This window comes from Bos indicus x Bos taurus, chromosome 18 (genome assembly GCF_003369695.1).
Source record: "Bos indicus x Bos taurus breed Angus x Brahman F1 hybrid chromosome 18, Bos_hybrid_MaternalHap_v2.0, whole genome shotgun sequence".
Classification (NCBI taxonomy): Eukaryota; Metazoa; Chordata; class Mammalia; order Artiodactyla; family Bovidae; genus Bos; species Bos indicus x Bos taurus.
The window spans coordinates 20,023,930-20,048,670 of record NC_040093.1 but is presented as its reverse complement, the minus strand read 5'-3'; the positions used below and the strand labels follow the sequence as shown (position 1 = coordinate 20,048,670).

The 24,741-nt window shown below is 53.8% G+C and overlaps 2 protein-coding genes across 9 annotated transcripts; one reads left to right on the top strand and one right to left on the bottom strand.

Moving 5' to 3' along the window:
* Positions 1-6,792: 6,792 nt before the first annotated feature.
* Positions 6,793-12,990, top strand: FXYD3 (FXYD domain containing ion transport regulator 3). Of its 2 annotated transcripts, none has more exons than XM_027514412.1 (8): positions 6,793-6,890; positions 9,780-9,972; positions 11,342-11,374; positions 11,482-11,505; positions 12,068-12,142; positions 12,229-12,265; positions 12,586-12,623; positions 12,782-12,990. In XM_027514412.1, exons 2-8 carry the CDS (start codon positions 9,933-9,935, stop codon positions 12,799-12,801), a joined length of 267 nt encoding a protein of 88 aa, XP_027370213.1. In that variant the 5' UTR covers positions 6,793-6,890; positions 9,780-9,932; the 3' UTR covers positions 12,802-12,990. The 2 variants fall into 2 exon arrangements, with proteins under 2 accessions (XP_027370213.1, XP_027370214.1); XM_027514413.1 differs by having other exon boundaries at positions 6,796-6,890; positions 9,910-9,972.
* A 986-nt stretch (positions 12,991-13,976) lies between these two features.
* On the bottom strand, positions 13,977-24,638 carry LGI4 (leucine rich repeat LGI family member 4). 7 transcript variants are annotated; one of them, XM_027514260.1, is made up of 9 exons: positions 24,314-24,638; positions 22,232-22,295; positions 21,753-21,895; positions 21,433-21,504; positions 19,840-20,089; positions 19,447-19,616; positions 17,223-17,387; positions 16,634-17,139; positions 13,977-14,942 (listed from the first exon to the last, which is right to left on the bottom strand). In XM_027514260.1, the coding sequence occupies exons 4-9, from the start codon at positions 21,467-21,469 to the stop codon at positions 14,628-14,630; spliced, it is 1,443 nt and encodes a 480-aa protein (XP_027370061.1). In that variant the 5' UTR covers positions 21,470-21,504; positions 21,753-21,895; positions 22,232-22,295; positions 24,314-24,638; the 3' UTR covers positions 13,977-14,627. The 7 variants fall into 7 exon arrangements, with proteins under 7 accessions (XP_027370061.1, XP_027370062.1, XP_027370065.1 ...); XM_027514261.1 differs by having other exon boundaries at positions 21,753-21,824; XM_027514264.1 differs by lacking the exon at positions 24,314-24,638 and adding an exon at positions 23,073-24,293.
* Positions 24,639-24,741: the final 103 nt, after the last annotated feature.

The following is a 24,741-nucleotide window of genomic DNA, read 5'->3' as shown; positions in this document are numbered from 1 at the left end:
AAGTTGTGGGTCCTGGCGAGGATCTGGCTTTTGCCAGGACAGATATGCAGCCAGAGGAGGGCTCTGAGCCGGGGGTCCCTGATCTGACTCAGGGGTTCACAGGTGCCCTTCTCTGAGTTTGGGGAGCAGGCTGTAGGGGTTGGGAGGGAGCAGGGAGACCAGGGAGGAGGCTGTGTGATGGTCCAGGAGGGAGAGGATAGAGGCGGGGCCAGGGTGGGGAGTGGGGTTTGGTTCTGGCAATATTGTCTGGTGTCTAATTCCCTCTTCTAACCTGCTGTCTGTTCTTGGGACCCTCAAAGTTACGTGGGGCCCGTGGCCCTTTTGTCACCATTCCCCTGCCCCACACGCACAGGGTGTGGAGCCAACCTGCCTTGGAATCCCAACTTTGACCCTTAAATGACTCGGGAGGTGACTGAACCCCTCTGCACCAGTTTTCTCCACCAGTAGAACAAGGCTTGCCCAGCAGGTGGTGAGTCCTGCAACCACACACACCGCAGCGTTGTTAGCTGACAATAGAGAGGCGGTTAGCAATAGTAGGTGATGACTCAGGGATGTACAGGGCCTGCCCTTGGCTCTCCGCACTGCCTTCTTGAATGCCAAGGTGCAGGGGGAAGGGGGATGGGAAGGCTGAGATGTCAGGGCCCCTGGTTGCCAGCGGGCTGCCTGGTCAATGCCTCCCCAGGGCCGTGGGCACCGGCCAAGCTCTTAGAAGTGCAGACTCATTTCTCTGCATCTGCAGCCAAGCAGGAGCCTACCAGCCCTAGAATCTGCCTCAGAGCTCAGGGGTCCCACAAGGCTGGGCTGGGCAGCCACTGCAGGGTGAGGCACCCACAGCTAGGGAGAGGCAGAGCAGGGTACCCACGAGTCAGGGAAATGATCCGAAAGAAGGAAAAGGCAGCTATTAGGGGAGGGCAAAAAATGAACACAGGCCTTTATCTAAAAGGGGAAAAATGTGTGTGTGTGTATATATATATAATGTATGTATTTTTATTATATATATATATAAATGGACTTCCCTGGTGGCTCAGTGATAAAGAACCCACCTACGAATGCAGGAGAAGCAATCCCTGGGTTGGGAAGATCCCCTGGAGAAGGAAATGGCAACCCAATTCAGCATTTTTGCCTGGGAAATCCCATGGACAGAGGAGCCTGGCAGGCTACAGTCCATGGGGTCGCAAAAGAGTCGGACACGACTTAGCAACCAAACAAACAACGAACAAATATACATAAATACATGGCATCCAAAGTTCAATTAAATTCTGTTTGACACTTAGGTGACCCAATTCTGAATTTATTTTTTCCTCCATTCTTTTGCTGTTGTTTTTGAGCTTATGTTTTATTATTTTGTGTAAATGTTTATTTTAAAAAGTTTTTTTGCTGACTTCCCCCAACTTTTCTTTTGAATTATTTTTAACATAAACCAGTACAATGAACCCAAAAACCCTTCAGAGAGATTCACTAATTGTTAGTAGTTTGCCTCATTTCCCTTAGCTCTCCCTGTCTCTGCCTATGTTTATGATTTCTGCATCTCAGAAGTCCTCTCTGGCCCCTTCCACGTGCAGGCATTTCACAAGGCTCGATTTCTTCCGATATTAGTTGCCTGTCAAAGGCTTTTCAGGAGGAAGTTACAAAATAAGACCAGGCTTTTTCTTAATCATGCCTTTTCCCCTGACAGCAGGCAACCAGCCCTGGGGATCTTTCCGGCATGACCGCTCCCATTACATTCCCCAGGGATCCACCACCTGGACGTGTGTGTCCAGGGTCAGTGCTATAATAGTGGTCACGTAGGCAGAGGGCGGGTCTCAGATGGAAGGTGATAGGAGCAGGCCTGGGGCTGGAGCAACTGTGGGTCACCCACTGCCTCTCTTCCTCCCATGGAACCTCCTATCAGGGGAAGATGGGGCCAGGGTCACCCCGAGAAGACAGACCTGTCCCTCCAACAACAGAGTGCAAAGGAGGGATGTGGTTCAGTTAAGCCAGATCTTCCATGAGAAGCCTAACACATAGCTTTACGTTGAAATATCCTGTTTAAATGTTGGCAGCTATAAATAGTTGCAATACTTTTGGAACTAAAGCAAACACTGCAATAGTTGGGTTGGCCCAGGGGTCACCAATTTGAGATCCTTGTTTCAGCGACTGAGACAGGCTGGGAGGAGGCTGTGGCGTGCCCCCCTTGAACACCTAGTCCCCCTCTCACACGATAACTCCTACTCACACTCAGGACCTCTAGCCATCAGCCCACACCCTCACCCCCAGAGATGAGGAAACTGATCCAGGCCCATCAGCAAATGTGGTCCATCTGCTTACCTGCCTCCATTAAGCAGTTCTGCCCTCACCACCCCCGCCTCACACCAGAAATACCTCTGTGATGGTGAGGGGAGTCATAAGAGTTCCTTTCTCTTATTATTTAAGAAATACTTCATGAGCACCACTATATGCTCTATGTATAATTCAGATGAAAATTTGGGGGCAGGAGCTGATGTGCCAGCAGGGGAGGCAGATAATCAAAAAAGCAAAGAGAAGTTTTCTAGAATATGCTTTGAAGATAGATAAGTCAAGAGGGAATAGAAAGACTTCCCTGGTAGCACAGTGGATAGAGTCTGCTTGCCAGTACAGGGGACATGGGTTTGATCCCTGGTCCGAGGAAGATTCCACATGCCATGCAACAACTAAGCCTGTGAGTCCCAACTACTGAGCCTGTGCTCTAGAGCCCATGAGCTGAACTACTGAAGCCCAAGGGCCTGGAGATTGTGCTCTACAACTAGAGAAGCCACTACAATGAAAAGCTCACACACCACAACGAAGAGTAGTCCTCGTTTGCCACGACTATACAAAGCCTGCACAAAGCGATGAAGACCCAACACAGCCAAAAATAAATAAATGAATAAATAAATAATGAAGGGAATAGAAAGGGCAGAGGTGGAGACTTTCCTGGTGTTCCAGTGGTTGGAACTTCATCTTCCAACGCAGGGGGTGCAAGTTCAATCCCTAGTCAGGAAGCTAAGATCCCACATGCCTGGAGGCCAAAAAACTGAAAAGGTAAAACAGAAGCAATATTGTAACAAATTCAACAAAGACTTTAAAAATAGTCCACATTAAAAAAAAATCTTAAAGAAAGGTGGCGAGAGGGTCAGGGAAGTCCACGTCTTCAGCCAGGATTTGAAGAAGGTATCAGAAGGAGCTCTTACCTGGTGACAGGCAGGAGAAGAATCCCAGGCAGAGGGAGCAGTTGTTGCAAAGGCCCTGAGGCAGAAACATGCTTGGGGAGGGAGACGGGGTGGCAGGTGGTGGTCCCTGACCCTTCCCCAGCTTGCCTAGTCCCTAAGATGGGGACTCACTCTAGTGACCGTAGGGCCTGATCCAACCTTGGACACATTTTACTTACTCCACAAAGTGTTAGGGAAATTAAAAGTCAGTTACCAACATTTAAAAATCAAGAGGTTTCATCCTAAAAATCAGTGTTTCCGGCTTCTTTTGGTGTGAGATGACATCCGAGAAACTCAGAGAAACTCTCTCACACACACACACACACACACAAGAGCACAAACCTCCAGGTAACAATATATGTGTGTGTGCTCAGTTGTTCAGTCATATCTGATTCTTTGCAACCCCGTGGAATGTAGCCCGCCAGGCTCCTCTGTCCATGGGGATTCTCCAGGTAAGAATACTGGAGTGGGTTGCCATGCTCTTCTCCAGGAGATCTTCCCGACCCAGGGATCGAATCCATCTCTCTTATGTCTCCTGCATCTCAGGCAGATTCTTTACCACTGAGCCACCAGGAAGCCCATGAGTCACCCTGTCTGGCACCTCACGTGACTCCTGGAGGCCAGGTAGACAGCAACATGCCCACAGCCACACCCCCAAAGTGGCAGGACAGGACCTGACAGTTCCCACTTTTCTCCCACAGGTGCTGAATTCTCATGTCACAGGGAGCAGCTCCACATAAGCCCCAGGAGGTGACATTCATCTGTCCATGGGTATCTCTGATCCCAGGCTTCCCCCGTGACTCCGCGGTGAAAAAGTCCGCCTGCCAATGCAGTAGACTCAGGCTCAATCCCTGAGTTGGGAAGATCCACTGGAGAAGGGAATGGCAACCCACTCAAGTATTCTTGTCTGGGAAATCCCATAGACAGGGAAGCCTGCTGGGCTACAGCCCATAGGGTCGCAAACAGCACACACACACACACATAAACGTATTTGTATATAATCATACATGCTTAATGCATACACATATATAAATAAGCAGACACACTGTAAATATGACTGAAGTCAAATCAACCTGGAAGACTAATCCCCCAAAAATTCAAACCCCAAAGGATACAAGCACTTACATGCACTCCACTCCCTGCAGACTTTCCCCAGGTTCTCAGTGTTCACATTTGTTCCAACCACACAGGGGTCTCAAGTCCTGCCTCTCCCCACCCTAAGCCCCAGCCCCAGCCCAACACCCACTTGGATGGGGCACATTGTAGTCCAGCCTACTTTGGGTATAGCCTTATAAACATCTGTCTATCCAAATGCAAGATCACGTGATTAAAGCTTCAGGGAACAAAGCTGGCAGAAGACTCTAACTGGTGGTCTCCTCAGGCTGCAACCAGCCCTTAAATATGTTTTGTCTAACCTGCATATTTTTTTTAATGGGAGCTAACTTTTAATATAGAGAGTGCTGCATAAAGATCCAGGTTGCTGACATCTTTTGAAAGCATAGAAGCAATTGGCTAGAATTATATACAGGTTATCCTGAAATTCTTTTAACTAAACTTTTTTTCCTCAAAGTAGTACATTTGCAGGATATAAAATTCAGAAGGTACAAGAGGGTGTATGAGGATAAGTGAGTCTCCCTTCCCAGGCATCCCCCAGCTTCTGGGTCCTCCTTTTTAGAAGCAACCATGGGTGCCAATCTCCAAAGATACTTCATTCATTCATAAGTACATGGATATACATTCTTTCTCCCCCTTACAAATGGTAGCATACTCCTCAACACCTTGCTGTTTTTCCCCCATAACAAGATGTCTAGGAGATACTTCAGTTCTGTTCGCCAAGTTGCCATCGTGACTTGTAGTCTCACACTTGTCTTGCTTTACTTGTTCATGATTCTTGTCTGGCCCTTTTGGCAACTGAGCATGCAGACTCTGGCACAGGTGAAGGATGGCGCATCCTTCCTAGCCACCCTGCACGGGTCCCCATTCAAGTTTGGATGCATGCAGTTCCCTGACTTACCGGCAGAGGGAGACACCACTTCATTCCCAAGACCACCAAAGGGGTCTTAAAAGGGACATGGCTGTCTTGAAATGTCTGGGAAAGAGATGTTGTCTGCCCAGACACAAAGACCCCCTTAGCTGGGCTGGGATCCTCCCCAAATCAGGCGTCCCTTTCTCTGTTTCTAACTCCCTCTGAACCTCCTGCTTTGACTGAGCCACATCCTGACTGAGCCCCACTCTGTTGAGACTGGCCTCTCCTTGATGGGAATTGGGGGGAGACCCTGTCTTAGTCTAGGGCCTGGGATTGAGAATTTGCCCGAGGGACCCACATAAGAACATATATATCTGGGCAGGTATTCCTTGCCCCAATCTCGTCCTTCCCTGATGAGAAGTGGTCCTTTCTCCCTGCCCCCAGCAGACAGCCTCCAGCAGAGCCTTGACCTCGAAACCTCCTGTCCCTGTCCTGCCCTCCAACACCCGCCATGGCATCCTTTCTCTGGCCTGGCTCCGGCGGCCTTCTTCCCACCCCCGCAATGGTGTTGGGGGTCGCCTGGAGTCCAGCTGGTGGCCAGTGCAGAGCCACCCCTTTCCTGGCCCTGCCCCTCCCCGTGACCCCAATCCTCCGCCAGCCACTCAAAGGCGCCTTGTTCTCCATCCAGCCCCCAGACAAAAGTCCCTCTGTCTAAAAAGGAGGAATTGGGGGGAGGGGGCACCCCAACGGGAACCAAGTGGGGGCCTGCACAGACCCCAGCCGGAAGGAATGCCATGAGGAGGGCGGGGTGGGGGGGGAGGGCGGGGAAGGGAGGCCAGCACAGTGCAATGGTCTTATCCAGGGTAACAGGCAGCCCCCACCCCAACGCCCACTGCAGAGACATGTGGCTCCCAGCACCCTAGGGAAGAGCCCCGGCTGGGAAGGTCCGCCTTGAGCTGGGAACCTAGTGTCCAGCTCCCTAGGCTGTGATGGGCAGGATGGGGAGAGGTCATGGTCTAAGGCCCAACAAGCCCCACCCCACCCCACCCTTACCCCTTGGGCACCCCACCCCCACCTCATGACCTTACCCCCACCCCACCCCCACCCTTACCCCTTGGGCACCCCACCCCCACCTCATGACCTTGGGCCTATTGGCCCATTTTGCTGACCCTCCAACTGTGTCAACAGCAGCAAGTAGCCTGGAGGAGGACCTCAGATCTCCCACAATGGCCACCAATCCCTCCTCCAAGGACAACGCCCAGTCTAAGTAAGAAAGATTACATTATTACAACCAAAGCATGGCCTTCTCCCATCACCCCGCCAGGCAGCAGCTCTGCTTAAAGACTGGAATATCTCCCCCTTCCCTGTCCTTTCCTGAGGGGCAGGAGATCGGAGAACGCACCCTCCCTGCATGTGAGAGGCGGAGTTCCAGCCCGCATCCTGTTCTCCTTCTGCCCTGCCTAAGGTTGCTATAATCTTGGAGACCCCAGGGGAGCTCCCTGCCACTGGAAGTGGTGGGGGGGGATGAGTGGGAACTGTCTCTTTAAGAGCAGCATGAGGTGAGAGAACCCCTGAGCTTTAGGGAGTCAGACTAGTTCTCTACCTGCCCAGGTTTGCTTAGGGCGTGGTGGCTGTGGATAAAGGCAGGACTCAGGCTAAGCGGCCCACTCTCCCGGAACCCGGAACCCGATCCACCTCGCAGCCTGGGAAGCACGCAGGTGAGGGGCTGGGGCCCTCTCCCTCCAGCTCCTTCTTGGCTCTGCCCCTCTCTCTACTGCTTTCTGTTAAAGATGCCTAGGACCTTCCCACATCAAGGTCCTTCTCTGGGGGAACAGGTTAGAGAACGCCTTTCCTCCCCATCAATCTCTGTACAGGGGGCTGAGTGAGCCAGCTGGGGTGAGGGTAAGGCCCATAGATGGGACAGGGTGTCCGGAAGACTGGTGGGTCTGGGTAGATCGGGGTGTCTGCATAGACCCCAGACTGGATTGGGGGATCAGAGGAGATGGGTGGATGACGATGGACTCAGGGTGTCCTCATGTTGGGAATATGCGGGTCCTGAAGACCTCTAGGGAAAGGGGCTAGAGGCTTCCTGGGGAAGCTCTAAAACAGAGGGGGGAAGGAGATTTCAGGGACATGAGGGAGTCATTTTGCTCATGCCTGAAGGGCCTGGCCACCATCATGGTGAAATAGAGAGACAGACAGTAGGGGGTGGATGGCGGAAACGGTCCTCCCACCACCACTGGGATCTCGGGTTGGGAGAGAGCAGAGAGGGGTGAGTTCAGCCTCCACTGCAGGCTGCCTTCCTCTCCAAGTCTTCACCCCGACCGCAGTCAGTTCTGGAACAGCCGGAGAGACCTCTTTCCACAACAGCCTAAACAGGGAAAGGGAGGGCACATGCCCAAATGCCAGCTCCCAGCGGCCAGCAGTGTGGGACAGTCAGGTGGCAACTTGCAGGGGCTAGGGTGTGGCTGAGACCACCCATCATTGCCCCCTGTGCCGGGCATGCTGGGAGATCCCTGGAGATGGGGCCTATGGAGACCCCCACCAGCTAGGAGGGTTTGGAGGCTCCCATGGAAAGAAGCTTAAGCCCCAAGACTCTGAGTCCTGCAAGACAGTATAGAGCATTAAATTCAATTCACAGGGGTTCTAGGTTGTGACAGCAACGTGGGCTAATCATAGTGCCAATTTCATCAAGCTGCGAAGATTATATGCATGAATAAGTGCAAAGAGCTGAAAAGTGTGCCCAGCGTGGGGTAAACAATCAGACCAGCTCTTATCACCAGCATTAGTGTTACCATGGAGGGACAAAGCCTAGTGTGTTCACTTTAGACAAGTGTCCTTCCACAGACCTGAGCTGGGACCCCCTAAGCCGTCCTGCCCACACACCCACTCCAGCTCTGCCCCTGCCCCCTATTTGGCAGGGGGGGTGGGTGAGGGGCGGGTCCTAAACCCCTTAATAATGTTTCCCAAAGCAACAGGCCCTTTCCTTGCAAGAAATGGGTTTACAGACTGACATTGTGGGTCTGGTATACAGGATGAACGAGGAAGCTAAGAGGGCTTCCCAGGTGGCTCAGTGGTAAAGAACCCACCTGCCAAAGCAGGTCACATGGATTCAATCCCTGGGCAGGGGAGATCCCCTGGAGGAGGAAATGGCAGCTCTCTCCGGTGTTCTTGCCTGGGAAATTCCATGGACAGAGGAGCCTGGTGGGCTACGGTCATGAGGTTGCAGAGTCAGATACGACTGAGAGACTGGGCACAGACACAAGGGCACTAAGCAGGTTCCCAGGATCTGGGGTGGGCACAGAGAGATAAAGGCATCTGTAGAACATTCTGGAAACAGAAAAAGAAACTCAGGGTAGGGGTTCTATGGAGGCTAGAGGAAGTAGTGGGTGAGGGGGCTTCCCAGGTGGCTTATCGGTAAAGAATCTGCCTGCCAAGCAAGAGATACAGTTTCAATCCTTAGGTTGCGAAGATAACCTGGAGAAGGAAATGGCAACTCACTCCAGTATGGTTGCCTGGAAAATTCCATGGACTTAGGAGCCTGGCGAGCTACAGTCCATGGAGTAGCAGAGAGTCGGACACGACCGAACACGCAGAGAGAGAGATAAACAGGGCGCTGTCTCCAGGTGTGCACAGGAGCAGAGCCGGGGATGCAATGGGCTTCCTGCCAGGCTCAGGGGAGGTGGGGGGTATGCTTTGCCATCTGTGAAATAGGGTCTCCAGGGTTCTTGGGAGGTTCCATGAGTAAAAAGCCAGCAAGGTCATTTGGCGGAGCCCAGCAGCGGGTGGATCTAAGTGTTAGCTCTTGCTATCAAGATTGGGACAATCTATGCTGTGCTTTGGCAGTGGGGCAGGGGTAGGGGAGGGGACAGGGGGACGCACGGGGGACTGAAGGTGACGAGGAAGGGAACAGTGGAGTGTTCTTCGTGCTGGGCAGACCTACCTGGGGAAAGAGGAAGTGTTTGCTGCCCCAAGAGCTTGGTGGGAGCAGAGGCAGGGACAGGGGTTGAGGCTGGGACTGGGGTAGAGACAGGACCCGAGGACCAGGGTGGGATGGGTGGGGGTGGGGCAGAAGCAGGATGGTGGGGTGCTGGCAGTGTGGGACAGAAGATAAGGCTGGGGCTGCAGCCAGGCAATTCTTTTCCAGGCCTGCGCCCCGCCCCTCCCTGAGTTCTCTCCACCCCACATCCTGCCCTGAGCAGCCCAGGCCCCAGCCCAGGCTCCAGCCCTGGCCCGGCAAAGTCTGGGCAGGGCGGGCAGGCTCCGAACTGTCTATGGGAGACACTCCTGGGGACCAGGCCTCCTGCCACCTGGCTCCCAACGCTCTATTTCCCACAACACCCCAAGGCCCTGAGAGAGTCAGCCAGGTCTGGTTTAAATCCTGCCTTCTGGCAAGGTGACCTCGAATACCCACTTTCACCTCTGGAACCTCAATGTCCCCATCTGTAAGATGGGGATAACAGTGGGCAGCACCTTCCTCATTTGGTTTCCAGGGTGATTCGCTTAAAGCCTCCAGTCCACATCCAGTGAGTTATTATTGCTCCACCCTCTTCCGGTCTGAGTTCTCACCCAGCCCCCACTGCACTTTCCCACTCCTTATCTCTCAGCCCAGTGAGTTTCAAGGCCAGGCTTTCTGCCCTGGGGTGAGCTGTGTACCCTGGGTGGGGAGCAGAGTAGCAGGAGATTGGGAACCGGAGGCCTCCGGGGGGCTCTGCTGAAGCTGGTCGCTCCCCCCAGACCCCACCAGGCCAGCGACCGACATGCAAGAGGTGGCCCTGAGCCTGCTCGTCCTCCTGGCAGGTGAGTGTCCACTCCTGGACTGCCTCTCCCCACATCCCCTCAGCTGGGTGGTGACCATGTGTGCATGTTACTCTCATGCTATCTGCCTCCCCCATGGGGTGGGGAGCTTCAGGACAGTATCTCCTAGAGGGTAGGGAGTGTCACACTGGTGATTTCAAGGGACACATAAAGGAGGACCTCTTACAGCCAAGGCTCACACAGCTCATCATCGTCTTGATGTCTCCTTGATGACATCTTGGAGAAGGCTCGGCCCTGGGCTACCGTATCTTTAACACTCTTAAACACTTTATTACGAGTGGGAAGAGCTTCGTGGTTATGTGGCAATTACCAAAACCCCCCTGGGCCTCAGTTTCCCCATCTGGACAATAGCAGCACCTACTCAGAGAGTCACTATGAGGATTAAACGAGTTACAATTTGCAGAGCACTAAGGGTAGTGTCTGGGACAGAATAAGCACCATGTGTCTATGCTTTAAATATAATTTTAAAAATATGAATATCCCTTTAACAAAGGGTGAATAGAGCTTAGGCCCAAAGCTAAACAGTCAACTGCTTCTAGCCAGAATTCAGTCCTAGTCTTTTGCTTTCATTGTCTTTGTTTTTATCCATTATATCAAGCAAGACTGGTATTCCATTCAGGATAGTGATGTAAGTTCTTTTTTAAATAAAATGTATTAATTTTATTAAGTTTAAGGTGTACGGAGTTTATTAAGCTCCAGTACTCTCGGCCACCTGATGCAAAGAAAAATCCTGAGGCTGGGAAAGATTGAGGGCAAGAGGAGAAGAGGGTGACAGAGGATGAGATGGTGGGATGGCATCACTGACTCGATGGACATGAGTTTGAGCAAATTCAGGGAGATGGTGAAGGACAGGGAAGTCTGGCGTGCTGCAGTCCATGGGGTTGCAAAGAGTCGGACATGAGGTAGCAACTGAACAATAGATTAAGTTCATAATTAGTAAATCACTTTCAGGGAAATGGGGGTTGGGATGTGCATGTGGCAGACCCAGGAGATGACGGCTGAGAACACCTGGGAGTGGAAGCCATCTGCCATCCCCATAAGACTCTCGCTCGTTTCTACAGGGGGTGTGGGTCAGTCAGATGTCTGCAACATCAGGCCAAAGGCTGACTAGGTGATCAAAAGCCACCCAAATGGAAACCTACTTTGGGGTGGGGCTGAGTGGAGGAAACCCTCACTTTCAAGGTGGAACGTGCAGAAATAACTAGTTTGGGGTTGAAACCCTGTGCTCTCAAGAGGAGGGGAACTGTCCATCAGGGGGCCCTTTGCTGAGGCCAAGGGTTCCATGGCCTTGCTCCCAGCTTTGCCGAGGCCAGCACTTCCATCTCTCTCCTTCCCTGCTTCTCCCCACCAGGCCTGCCTGCCTTGGATGCCAATGACCCAGAAGGTGAGCCAGACTGACTCCTCCACCAGTCCACCTCTAAAGTCTCCCTGATGAGTCCTGCATCCCAGCTCTTGTCCTGGATTCATGTTCTTTATTTTTTTTCCTTGCAGATAAAAACAGTCCTTTCTACTATGGTGAGAGCCTCTGCCCCTCTCTTTGCATCCCCCACCCACCCCTCATACCTATTTTGTGCCAAGGGTCCCACACAGGTTGGGTGAGGGTCTGATGGGGGTGACCTCGGGGGTGAGACTAATGGTATACTGTTCAGTGCCCCAGTTGAACAGTAAAAACAATGGATTAAGGGAATAAGATGTGCCAGTCTGGTCCTTGGGACTGCCCACATTTTCTTCCACATAGCCCTCCCTCTGCTTCTCAGGTCTCTATTCAAATGTGCCCTTTCGGAGGAGTCTTCCCTGGCCACTCTCCCTCAAAGAGCTCTCCTCTGACTTTCTGTCTCCTGGACCTGCTTATTTGTCTTCAGACCTTCTCTCTACCTAATACCACATTAAATCTCTGTTGCTTGCTGTGTGCAAACTGAAAAGTTAGCACAGGGGGATGGGGGAGCCGTCTGTTCTCTCCACTGCTATAACCCACATCAGAGGTGCCCAAGAGACATTGTCAACTAGCTGGGGGCTCGGATGGGGAGGGCATGGGCTGGCATGCCATGCCCATGCAGACCCTCTGGGTTTCTCCTAGACTGGTACAGCCTCCGAGTCGGCGGGCTCATCTTCGCAGGGATTCTGTGTGCCATGGGCATCATTGTCCTCATGAGTGAGTGCAGGGGCTGGGGGGGTGGCTGGCAGGGCAGGGCAGGGCTGGGGGTGTCCTTCCCTGACATCCTCCTCTCCCCCTAACAGGTGGGAAATGCAAATGCAAGTTCCGACAGAAGCCCAGGTAAGATGGGTTCCCGGGGGCGTGCCTGCCTCATGCTGGAGATGCTTTTCCAGGGCAAAGAGCTAAATCTCATAGGAAAAAGCCAGGCTTCTGGGCCCTGGCCTGGAAAATTCCTGCTCCTAAGATTTTTCCAGGTTCATTCTTCAGAGCTATGAATCTTCAGAGGGCCTCAAATCCTGAAATGCTTTTGGTCCCCAGGATGGTATAACCCTGTGAAAAAATAGCTAAGGAGCTATGTCAGGGCAAGCTGAGACTCCTCTAGCCATGAAGGAGAGGAGAAACAGGAGGGATCAGAGATCTCACCACTTTTCTTTCCCTAGCCACCGTTTAGGAGATGCCCCACCTCTCATCACCCCAGGTAAGACAGGGACAGAGTAGGGCTGAGAGGAACACGGTAGGGTGGGGGGAGATGGGGTGTGTGTGTGTGTGTGTGTGTGTGTGTGTGTGTGTATGGAGGCACCCTGGGGGGAAATAACTTGATCCACTCTCACAAGCTGACCCTGTCACCTCTCCCAGGCTCCGCCCAAAACTGTTGAGAATGGATCAGCAGAAAGAGCTCCAAGGACTACTCTTTCCCCAAGTCCTGGCTCTGCAAGGGAGCCTGAACTCCAGGATGGAATTCTCCACTCCCTCCTCAGACTGCCTGGCCAGGGCTCCATCTCACCTCTCCCTAGAGGGGTCTCTGTTCAATTTTTACTCTAAAATGATTTTTGTCTCATACCCAAGCAGCCTTGAGCCTCCCTATATTTGCATTGGGGTTTGTGGTGGGAAGGGCAGGAGAAGGTTGATGTGCATGGGGGCTGGCACGGAAGCTGGCAGATGAATCTCTTCACTGGGATGAGACCACAGGCCTGCTTCTGCATGACCTGGTGGATGGCATGGGGCCCGACCTCTGCCTCTGTGGCCATGGGAACCACACGTGCAATTTAAAATGCTCTACTTGGGGTATATTTTTGAGAGTGAAAGGAGCTCCAGCCAGATGAAATACTGAACCAAGTGGACCCTGGGACCATCCCAGGAAAGCTAGGATGTGGAATGATCCTAGTACCCAGGAGTACCCAGATAGCTTGATTATAATAGTGAGGCCCTATGACCCTCCTAGAGAAGGAAATGGCACCCCATTCCAGTACTCTCGCCTAGAGAATCCCATGGACAGAGGAGCCTGGTGGGCTGCTGTCCATAGGGTTACACAGAGTGGGACACAACTGAAGCAACTTAGCCTGCATGCATGCATGGCCCTCTCACTCACCTCAGATCCCACTTCATTATAAAAGATGCTTCCTAACACCCAAATGTTCCTATGAGACCTTTAAATTATTCCCCACAATATAATGGCTACACCTCTAACCAGGCTTGAACTCCCTTATACAGTCTCCAATACCCAATAAGACTTTCAAAAAGTCCCCAAGAGCCACAAAAATGCCTAAAACCCTTCAAGACACCTCCAAATATCTCCTGGAATACACAGACCAACAATAACCCCATGACCTAACCCTCTAACAATGCCTTTATATCTCCTGCACACCCCACAAGGCCCCCCATATGAGCCCACACTCTTTAGAGACCTCGTGAAAGCTCACCAAGGGCAGCCAGCATGCACCCTGGGACACCTCCCCTCTCCTTAATACAGCTCGTGTGACACTACTCCTCCTCCCTACCCCAAACCCACGCCACAGGAGACACCTTCTCCCAATAACCCCACAACAACCAGTGGGCGGGTGCACAGCGCGTTTATTGAGCCCATGCACTTTCCGTCCGCGATCGTGTCACCGACCCGGGACAGGCAACCCTGGCTCCCGGCTAAAACTCGCTCTTTCCCACCTATTCCTCGCGCACGCGCAAGAGGAACAACACGCTGGGCTTCCGCCTCGGCAGCAGGCGTGCGCACAAGCAGTAGAGGAAGTTAGCAGGCCCGGCAGGGAAAACTGCCCAGCGACTGGTGACGTCATGAAGGCGGGCACTAAAAGCGATTGGCCGGATTGAGTTTAGAAGGAAAAGGCAAGCTATCGCCTTCTCAGTACTTTTACAGAGAACAGAAGGGGTGGGAGTGGGTTGAGGAGGACTTCTCCAGAACTCATGGAGCTCTTCACATTACCCTCCCACCATGATTTGTCTACCGGCTCCATGCAGCCGTCCCCCAGCCTGAGCCCCCAAGTCATCTTTGATGGGTGTCATCTCCCAGCCAAGAAGTCACTTAAGACTGAAAGGGCAGCTCTTGCCTTGAACTTGGCTTGTGGTCAGCATCTCACAGGACCAGCTGTCACTTCTGAATAGGGCCAGGAGGCCAGTAAAGGGGACATCCTGAGGCCCAGGAATCCCCATGCCAGCCCCCTGCTGGCCATGTCCAGCGTCCCTTCCAGCCTCAGGCACTGAGGTCTAACTCATGATGCTGGTAGATCTGTGTGGGGCCCTTGAAGCAAGCAGCGAAGAGGAAGCGTCTTCCGGCCATGGTGATGTGAGCAAAGGCCCGAGGGGCCACTATCGCCGGGGGCCCCAGCTCCTGCAGTGGTTCCAGGAGCCCCTTGTCAGGCTCAAGGCGGAAAACCTGGCTGAAGGCGAAGTCACTGCCCAGGATGGCCAGCTGGTCCTTGGCAATGAGCAGTGGCTGGAAGACATGGGCCCCTCGAGAGGGAAGTTTCTGCAGCAGGCGAAACATGGAGCCATCCCAGCGCATGACCTGTGGGAGGGGGGCCGCTCATTAGGGCTGGGGTCCCCAGGGCCAGGCCTTCCGGTCAGTGGTCCCCTAGGCTCCAGAGGACTTGAAATAGCTCAGGAACAGAGGCCTTTAGGTCCACAAACTCCCACAGCTTTCTCATCTTCCTAAATGTCACCAACCAGCTGCTCAGCCCACAGACTTGGAGTCACTCTGGACCCTTCTCTCTCCTTCAGCCCCACATAGAATCAGTCAGCCCTGGAGTCAGTCAGTTTCACCTATGATGGTATGCACTTCTCCCATCTCCTCTGGCCGCACTCTGGCCCGACCACAGTCGCCTGCCTCCTGGACCATCACATAACCTCCTCCCTGGTCTTCTTGGTCTCCTTGCTCTTGTCCCTGTGCCTACAGTCTGCTCCCCCCGCAGACACCCTGTGAACCCCTGAGTCATATCAGTGTCTCTCAGGCTAAAAGCCCTGCCCGTGGCTATATCTCACTCCAGAGAGTGCTGGAGGGAGTGGGCCATCAGCCCTGGGGATTCAGGGTGTGGTGGCTGTGGTTAAATGTAAGTACTGGGGACTTCCCTGGTGGCAGAGTGGATAAGAATCCACCTGCCAAGGCAAGGGACATGGGTTTGACCCCTGGTCCGAGACGATTCCACACACTGTGGAGCAATTAAGCCTGCAAGCCACAACTACTGAGCCCACAAGCCACAAATATTAAGCGTGTGTGCCCCACTACTGAAGCCCACGCGCCCAGAGCCTGTGCTCTGCAACAGGAGGAGCCACTGCAGTAAGAAGCCTGTGCACTGCAACAAAGACCAGCCCCTGTTCGCCACAACTAGAGAAAGCCTGAGCAAAAAGCAATGAAGACCCAGAACAGCCATAAATAAAAAATTTTTTTAAAAATGTAGGTACTGGAGTGTGTCATTTTGGGAGTAGAATCAGAATCTTGGGGCCAGTGTCAGTGTTGGGAGATGGAGAGTGGTTTAGGGTCAAAGGTCCATCTAGTCAAAGCTATGGTTTTTCCAGTAGTCACGTATGGATTTGAGAGTTGGACCATAAAGAAGGCTGCTGCTGCTGCTGCTGCTGCTGCTGCTAAGTCACTTCAGTTGTGTGCGGCACCAAATAATTGATGCTTTCGAACTGTGGCGCTGGAGAAGGCTCTTGAGAGTCCCCTGCGCAGCAAGATCAAACCGGTCCATCCTAAAGGAAATCAACCCTAAATACTCATTGGAAGGACTGATGCTGAAGCTGAAGCTCCAAAACTCTGGCCACCTGATTTGAAGAGCTGACTCATTGGAAAAGACCCTGATGCTGGGAAAGATTGGGGGCAGGAGGAGAAGGTGATGACAGAGGATGAGATGGTTGGATGGCATCACCAAATCAATGGACGTGAGTTTGAGCGAACTCCAGGAGATAGTGAAGGACAGGGAAGCCTGGTGTGCTGCAGCCCATGGGGTCACAAAGAGTCAGATAAGACTGAATAACCGAACAACAACAGTCTTAAGGGGTCACAGTCTTGGAGTTTGCGTTGGGATAGGGTCAGAGCTCAAAGATCATTATATTAGGAAGGTCGGCTGTCAGGCAGGTCAGCCTTCAGAGGCCAGCGTGTGAGGTTGGGTCAGTGCTTAAGAGGCCAGCCTGGAGTGGGAGTGAGCTGCTGCCAGTCAGGTGGAGCTTGCGCCCACCCCGCACGACTGCGCCCAGCCTCACCATGGAGTCCCCGATGTAGCGTGTCAGGCACAGGAATACGTCCCCGCCGGCCTGGAAGTGGCGCGTGGCATAGACGTCCTCAGCCTCGGGGATATCCGTCCGCCGCTCGAAGCGGCCCCCGAACCAGTGGAAGAGCACGGGCCGCTGCGAGGCAGAGGCCAGCAGCAGATGGGGCCGGCCGTCCAGTTCGAGGGCCTCGACGTCCGTGTCCCGGTGCCAGGCATGCAGGCTCTGGCGCGGGTAGAAGCCGGGCCCGTCCCGGCACAGCAGTGTTGTGCTGCCCGCCTTGGAGGCGTCAGCCACCACGAAGCAGGGCTGCCCGTCCAGCCACAGGAGCTCGGCGTCATTGGGCCGCAGCAGCCGCCGTGGGGCCAGGGCCTGCAGTGGGGCTAGGCGCAGGTCGGGGCCGGGCCGGGCCCACAGCTGTGAGCCTCCCCACAGGCGGGCGGCCAGCATGAAGAGGCGGGGGCCCAGCACCAGCGGCTTGCAGGACACCACCGAGGGCGCTGTGGGGAGCAGGGGAGCAGGGGGCCCTGTTAGACCAGCTGGGCAGGCCACCCGGCAGGTGGGAGGATGGGAGGGGGCTTACCAGACAGCTCCTCCTCCTGACGGAAGCGCTGCAGGCTGTAGTCCCAGGCCAGGATCAGGCAGCGGCCGGCAAAGGGCTGTGCCAGGACAATGTAGGGCTCCTCCTGGTAGGAGAAAGCCTCTACGCCCAGCGCTGACTCTCCCACCGTCTGGAACCAGGACAGCTCTGGAGGTGGGGGGAGGGGAGAGAGTCAGACAGGCCAGGGGGACCCCCAAGGGTCCTCATCACCTAGCCTCAGCTTGCGCATCTTTGCAGTGAGGACCGCCATGGTGCTGACCTCATGGGGATACACAGTGGAATCTTTTTATCTATGGACGTATTAACTCACAACCACACGGTGATAGTCTGTTTTCTAAACTGTGCGGCATCATCAAATAATTAGAAACAGCACTTTCATCATTCATTTAACTTCACAAGATCCCTGTGGGGTATATTCTGTTATTGTATCCACTTTGCAGAGGAGGAAACTGAGGCACAGGGAGCCAGCTGTCCAGCCAAATCCATCCTTCCTGTTTTCCATCACACAGGGTTGCATCTGGCCACAAAGCCACCCAATCAGAGGCCGTGAGCCCAGCACTGCCCCCACGCCACCTCCTGACATGTGGCCGTGAACCAGAGCACAGTGATGGTGCTAGTGCTCTCCTTGCTTCTAGGAGGACAGTTTGTCCTGGACTAGGTCCCTTTCCCCTCCTCCTGTGAACTGGCAGGTGGGTGGGGTCACGACTTGGTTTCAACCATGGAAAGCAGGAGAACACCCAGGGGCTGCCCCACCGGCTTGAACTACTCTCACCTCAGACCCTTCTGTTTTCTTTGTTTCATGGTATTTAGACCCTCTGTTACAGCAGCTTAGCATTGATGGTAACAATGCACCCAGATTGTCCAGTGTGATGGCGGTGGACTCCAGGTGACAATACGTCATTCTACATGCCAGGACCTACTTCTAGGGGCCCGGGTCCAATCAACGAACCAAACAGCTAAGGATGTCCATCCAAAGGGGATCTTTTAAAAAATGGCCATCAAATCATGTCACTCTGTGCTCAAAACCCTCCCTCTGTGGCTTCCCACAGTCCTCTGGATAAAGTCCACCTTCTCTGTGACTTTTGAAGTTCTGCAGAGTGAGGCCCTTGCAGGTAAGACACCTCATCTGTGTCCTTCTTTTCCTCAGTCCTCCAGGCCAGACCTTCCTCCTTCCATCCTCAGTCAGGACAAGCTCTGTGCTGCCTTGGGGGGTCACTGCACATGCTGACCCCGTCCTCTGTCCTCCACTTCGCTACAGCCACAGCTGGCACTACCTCTTTGGAGAAGCCTTCTCCAATGCCCCAGGAAAGGTAGGACCAACCCCTAAACTCTCTCATCATCCTCTGTGTTTATCACAATGGGCACCATTCATTTACTGTGCAAAGTTTTATTTAATGCCTGACTCCCCACCTCCAGGACTGTGACCCCGTGAGGCAAAGGCCCCGGGTTATCTTGGTCACCACAGTGTGCCCACTGCCTCTTACAGAGCTGGTCACCAAGTGGACCTCAGTAGGTGTTTGTTGAATAACTGAACCAAGAGTGACTAAGTTAAATTGCCTTGTTCTATGAATTCTGAAGACCAAAAACTTATCTTACATTTTGAGGATGATGATGTTAGTAATGATCTTCAGGTCTGAACTCAAAGTTTCACTCCTTCCAGACCCTCCAGCTATGCCTGGGCCCCCGCTCTGACTCGGGGCTCCCACATCTCCATGGGTTCTCTCCCCCAATCCTGGCCCTGACCCTTCTGTGCTACCCCCATCTCAGCCCTGGTCATTCTAGGCCAGCCCTCTCTGCTTGCCTCTGGCTGTGGGCCCTGTGAGGACAGACCCAGGGCTGGCTTCATCACTCCTGTGTTCTCTGCTTTGCCCAGTACCCATAAAGATACTAGACTATATTTGCAGAAAAGCAAAGTGATCGGAGAAAATATTTTTTACGTGGTCAATTTCATATTAATAACAACAACAACGAGAATGAACATTTATGAGGGCCTCCCCTCCCAGGCCTTGTGCCAAGTACATCACTGAACTCTCTTGCAGGAGTCCTGTGTCATGGTGTATTACCCCTATTCACAGGTAAGAAAACTGAGGCTCGGGGAGATGCTTGCTCAGCAGACTCTCAGCCAGGAATTGGCAGGGCAGGGAGGTGAGCCCCTCAGCCCTGGCCGCCCCTGCTGTCCCTCCCACCCCTCCAGGAAAGCCCCCACCTATGGCTCTGCACTTGAACGTCTTGGGGTCCACGTGGCGGAGCTGCATGTGGGCCAGAGCAGCGGGGCCGGCGCAGGCCCCGGTCCCCACGCTGGCGTTCACGGTGGGGATCCACTGCAGCAGCCAGAGCACGCGGCAGTCACACTGGAACGGGTTCCCGCGGAGGTCCCTGGGGCAAGAGGCCGGGGAGGGGCTGCGACCCGGCTTCCAACCCGCTGGGGGCCACACTCCCCACCCCTTCCCAGGCTAGGGCCCCACCATGGTGTGGAAACTATGTAAAAACCATCACAGTCATACTTACTTGTGCCAACCAGGAATGGGCACAGATGCCCCCTTCCCCCACCCACACGTTCCCCAATCACCCCAACCCTCCCATTCCCCTTGGGCCTCACACATGAGTCAGTGTCTCCAGGCCCCGGAACAGGAACCTGGGGAGGGTCTCGAGATGGTTATTGGCCAGGCTCCTGGTGGAGGGAGAGAAGGAGAAGCCATCAGCAGCTCCTAGGATGATGCCAGGGTGATGCGTGTGGGGTGCCTCCCAGGGTGGGCTGGGGCAGTGGAAACACGCACAGATGTGTGAGTGAGCGAAGTCCTCTGAGGGCGTTCTTAGAGATGGAACCAATCTCATTGTCCTCAATAAAGCTGTGGAGGGAAGATGCGGTCAGGGGGAGGTCCCCTGGTTCCCTGCTGTAGCCCCACAGTGGTTGGAGAACTTGCGCCATGGTAGCCACAGGCCATGGCAACATGTGGAATTCTCTCCCAACACCTTGCATCATCCCAGGGAAACACCTCCCAGGAGCCTCGCTCTTCACCAAGGTCTCAGCCTGCAATCCCAGGAGCCAAGAACCTGACCCTATGGTCCTTGCCAGCTTCACCAGGAACCATCACCACCACAGCCACCATGACCAACACCAGTACTAACACCAATATGACCACTCATACCTGCACCATCATCCGTTATGTCCAATGCCTCTACCACCATCATCAACCCCAGTACCCAAAACTGCCATCGTCACCAACCCCATACCACGCCACCACCATCACCAACACCAACATCACCCGCTATTCCCGTCATCAATACCAACATCAATAGCATAATCATCCAACCTCACAGCAGCAACACTGTTAAGCATCACCAAGAACATGTCTTTCATAATCAACACCAAAACCACTGCCTCCATCATCACCAACACTGCCACCATTATCACGAGCACCAGCACCGCCAGTCCCAACAGCATTACCCTCAGCGCTCACATCATCACCTGCCATCAGCACCACAATTTCTGCACGTATCTACTTTACCATCACCACCAAACCCAATACCAACAACATTGCATTACACCAACATCCTACCCCAAACCACTGCCACCACCACCACCAGTATCATAATCACCAATGTCCACAGCACTGATAATTATTACTAACACCAACCCTTCAGGCTTCATTGTCAGTGTCCATCTGATGGTCCAAGAGCACCATCACCCTTGGGTCCACCATTTTTATCTAAATCATCCCCACTGCATCATCCACATAACGCTACCACTTCCCTGTGAGCACCATAGCCATTACCATCACCACCAACGCTACTGCTGGCGTTGTCATGCCGTCAACACCACCGCCACCATCAGTACCACCATCACCAACTAACTCAGAGTCGCTGCCCCTTAATTTGAAACATTTCCTCATCTCTGGCCTCTTTGTACCCTCCCTGGTCTCCTGAAAGTCAGGTAGGACCAGAAACAATCATGGGTTACCCAGGACTTGGTGCATCTTGAAACAGAGAGGGTCGTGGAGGCAGGCTGAGATTACACAACTGAGCAGGAGCCCTCAACCCTGTCTTGCCCCTCCGAGGCGATCCCTTGTCCAGACACTTCCTCCCCAGGGCAACAAGCTCCTCCCTTACCCCCACTCTAGGAGCCATGGAGGGGTGCCTCCTTCCTCTCCCAGGCCCCCATTCCTGCCCCCCATCTCCTGGCCTCACTTACAGGTACTGTAGGTGGGACAGGCCCGCAAACGCATCATCCTCAATCACAGAGAAGGAGTTGGATGTGAAGAGGCTGGCAAGGGGGTAAGAGAGAAATTTTTCCAGAGTCACTGCTCCCCACCTGACATGTTAACCTTGGCTCCCCCCAACCCCAGCCCACGTGGGCATGATCACACACACAGGTATGAGGATGTGGATCATAAAGATACTTTCACAGACACGCACAAACACGTAAGTGTGCACACTCGCCCCGCCCCCCACGTGCATGTGCATGGACAGCCCCTCCCTCCGGTGGTCTTCACTCAGCCGGACCCCACTCACAGCAGGTGCAGTGACGGTACCCTCAGGAAACTGCCGGCCTTCAGCTGGGTGATTCGGGTCCTAACGAATGAGCTGGGGACGTGGGCAATGGTGGGTGAAGAGAAAACCGCTCCAGTGCGCCACTCCCATCCCAGAGCCGGCTCCTGTCCGAGGGGGGCAGGAGGGAACCTGATCCTGGGTGTGTGTATTTCCCCTGCATTCCAGGGGAGGCGGGCAATTGCCCTCCTCGCTTGGCAAGGATCCTGGCAGCACTCTGCACACCCCATGGTTCTCCCTCCCCCCAGGTTCTCCCCACAAGATGCCCCTGCCCTCTGGAATTCCCATCCCCACCCCTGCTCCCTTTCAGATCCCAGTAGCCCCCTCCCAGGATTCCCAACATCCTTTGCTGCCCCCTCCCAAGATCCTGACGGGCCCTCCAGCCCCCCGGGGTCCCAGGACTCCCATCCCCAGCCTCAGGCCCCCAGAGGGCTGACACTCACAGCGACAGCAGGGTCGGGGAGAGGATCTCGGGCAGGTCCACGGAGCCCTCACACAGAGCACTGTCTTTGGAGCAGGAGCAACTCAGAGGACACTTTCCCTTTGGGGGTCTCCAGGCCTCCCCCACCCCCAGCCCAGCCAGCAGCAGCAGTAGCAGAATTCCCGCCCCTCCCATGCCCCCTGACCCTCGCCGAGGCAGCGGCTTCTCTCTGCCCTCCCAGCTCGGCCCAGGTCTTGGCCACTACATCTCCCATGCCAAGAGACCCTCCATGCCGCCCGCTGGCACGCTCTGCCCCGGCTTCTCTCTCCTCTTTCTCAGTCTCTCTTCAGTCTGTCTTTCTTCCTCTATGTCTTCGGTGTTTAAATTTCCATTTATGTCTTTTCCCCTGTTTTTGTGTCTCTCTCCTTTTCTGTATTTCTGACTCTGTTAGTCTGTTTCCCACTCCCTATCTCTGTGTCTTTATGAGTTGTCTTTCTCTTTCTCTTTTTCTCTGTCTCTGTCTGTCTGTTGGCCTCTCCTTCTGTGTGTGTGTGTGTGTGTGTGTTTCTGTCTGGTGTCTTTATTTCTGTCCCTCTCCCCCCCCGCCACCCTTCCAGCTCCCTGGAAGTTTCTTCCCCTCCTCCCACGTCCCTTCTCTGGGAGGTTTGGGAAAGGGACTCTCTGGGCACCAGGCGCTCAAGGCAAAGCAGGGAAAGGAGGCGGGGGTCAGAGGCCATAGGAAGAGCAGCCCCTGGGGAAGGGGCCAGAGGGCCCCATGGGAGGGGAGGGGCCACTGGGGGCTGAGCTACCCTGGCTCCTCCCAGCCAGCCCCCTCCCCAGACACCCCACTCCACTCCACTCACAGAGTGTGAGGATGTCACCAGGGTGGGGACCGGATGGCTCTGTCGGCAGGAGGGGGAGTGGAAGGAGAGACCACTAGGGGCTGGAGCCGTCCAGGCCACTCCCAGCCAGCCCCCCTCCCCTGGCTCCAGGAGGGTGTGGTGGGCACTGGCCCCGAGGCTTCAAGGGACCAGCTCAGGTGCAGCTGCTCCCTCTGGTGGCAATGCTCGGCAGGACAGCCACCCTGCTCCAAACCCGAAACCTCTCTTGCCCCTCCCGAAGTTAACCCCTTGAGTGCCCACCACCCACTAGGGGCAGGGAGTCAAACCGGGGAAAAAAAGGATGAGGATGCCACCCCTTTCTTTAATATTGACTCTGTACCACTCCCTGTCCTACCAGTTCATCTGTTAGCTCATGCTGCCTCACTACAACCCTCCGAGGCTGGGACGATCATACGGCTATTCTACAGATGGAAATACTGAGGAGAGGGGTCCAGTCATTTGCGATCTAGGTTATCTAACTGGGGCAAAGCCAGGGAGCAAGCCCAGGCAGCTGGCTCCGTGGCTTCTCTTCCTTTGGAGGTCAGAACCTATGGATATTGGCTGTTTTCATTTTGGACCAAGGTTTTTAGCAGTCTGGATAGATTCTATCCATTAAATAACAAAAGGAAATAAATGACCCTTGTTACTCAACCATCAATGTGAAATAGCAGTAATAATGCTCATTGAGAGCTTGCTGTGCATCAGTCTTGACACGAATTTACTCGGCTCTCCCCCGCCCCGCCAACAGCCTGTGAGGTGGGTGGTATTACTAACTCCCACTTTACAGATGGGAAAACTAAGGCATGAGGAGAACACAGCCTCTGCTGGCACTGCTGCACACACCTAGAACCCTTGGAGGACAAGGGGCTTAGCAGCACCTGCTCTGGCGGGGCCACTCAGGTCTGGGTCCCTAATCCTTAGTTTGCCCATCTATCAAATGGGACAATCGTGGCACCCACTTCTCAGATGTGTAGATAATTCAGGGAGAGGATAGAGAGGATTTAGAGCAAAGTGGGTACCCAACAGGTTGGGGTGAATTTTGGACCAAGTGCTTATCCAGCACCCGAGGAGCTCTGTGATTTGAGCAAGGCCCTTCAAGTCTCTGGAACTTCAGATGTAAGGCAAGGATGAGAAACTTCTTTACAGGGTCTATGAAAAGCTAAATAAAGAACTTAGGGCCAGGGACACAGAGTAAAGACAGACAGGCTTAAATCCATACTCACTGAGTTCTCAGCACAGCTGGGTTCTTACTCCTATTTACGATAAGAAGAATCACAAGGATGATGATGATGGTGAGAGCTTTTTTTTTCTTTTTTGGATCACTTACTGTCTACCAGACTTGACTGTGTTCTAAATGTTTTCCATGGGTCATTTCAGATAATCATCCGGACCTCCCTCTAAGTCGAATACACTTATTATTTTCATTTTAAAGAAGAAGAAACTGAGCCACAGAGAAGTTAAGTCATTGGTACATCACCAGCTAGAAGGTGGCAGGGCCTCTCCTCTCTGGAGCAGCTGGTTCTGAAGGGGAGGAAACCAGGTGCTGGCTAAAGCTGGCCAGGTGTCCCCTCCCTCCTGCCCCCTGACTCCTTACCACCCCTCCCCAAGGCTACGTAAACATTAGGGTTATCATTAACCGGGACCGCTGGTG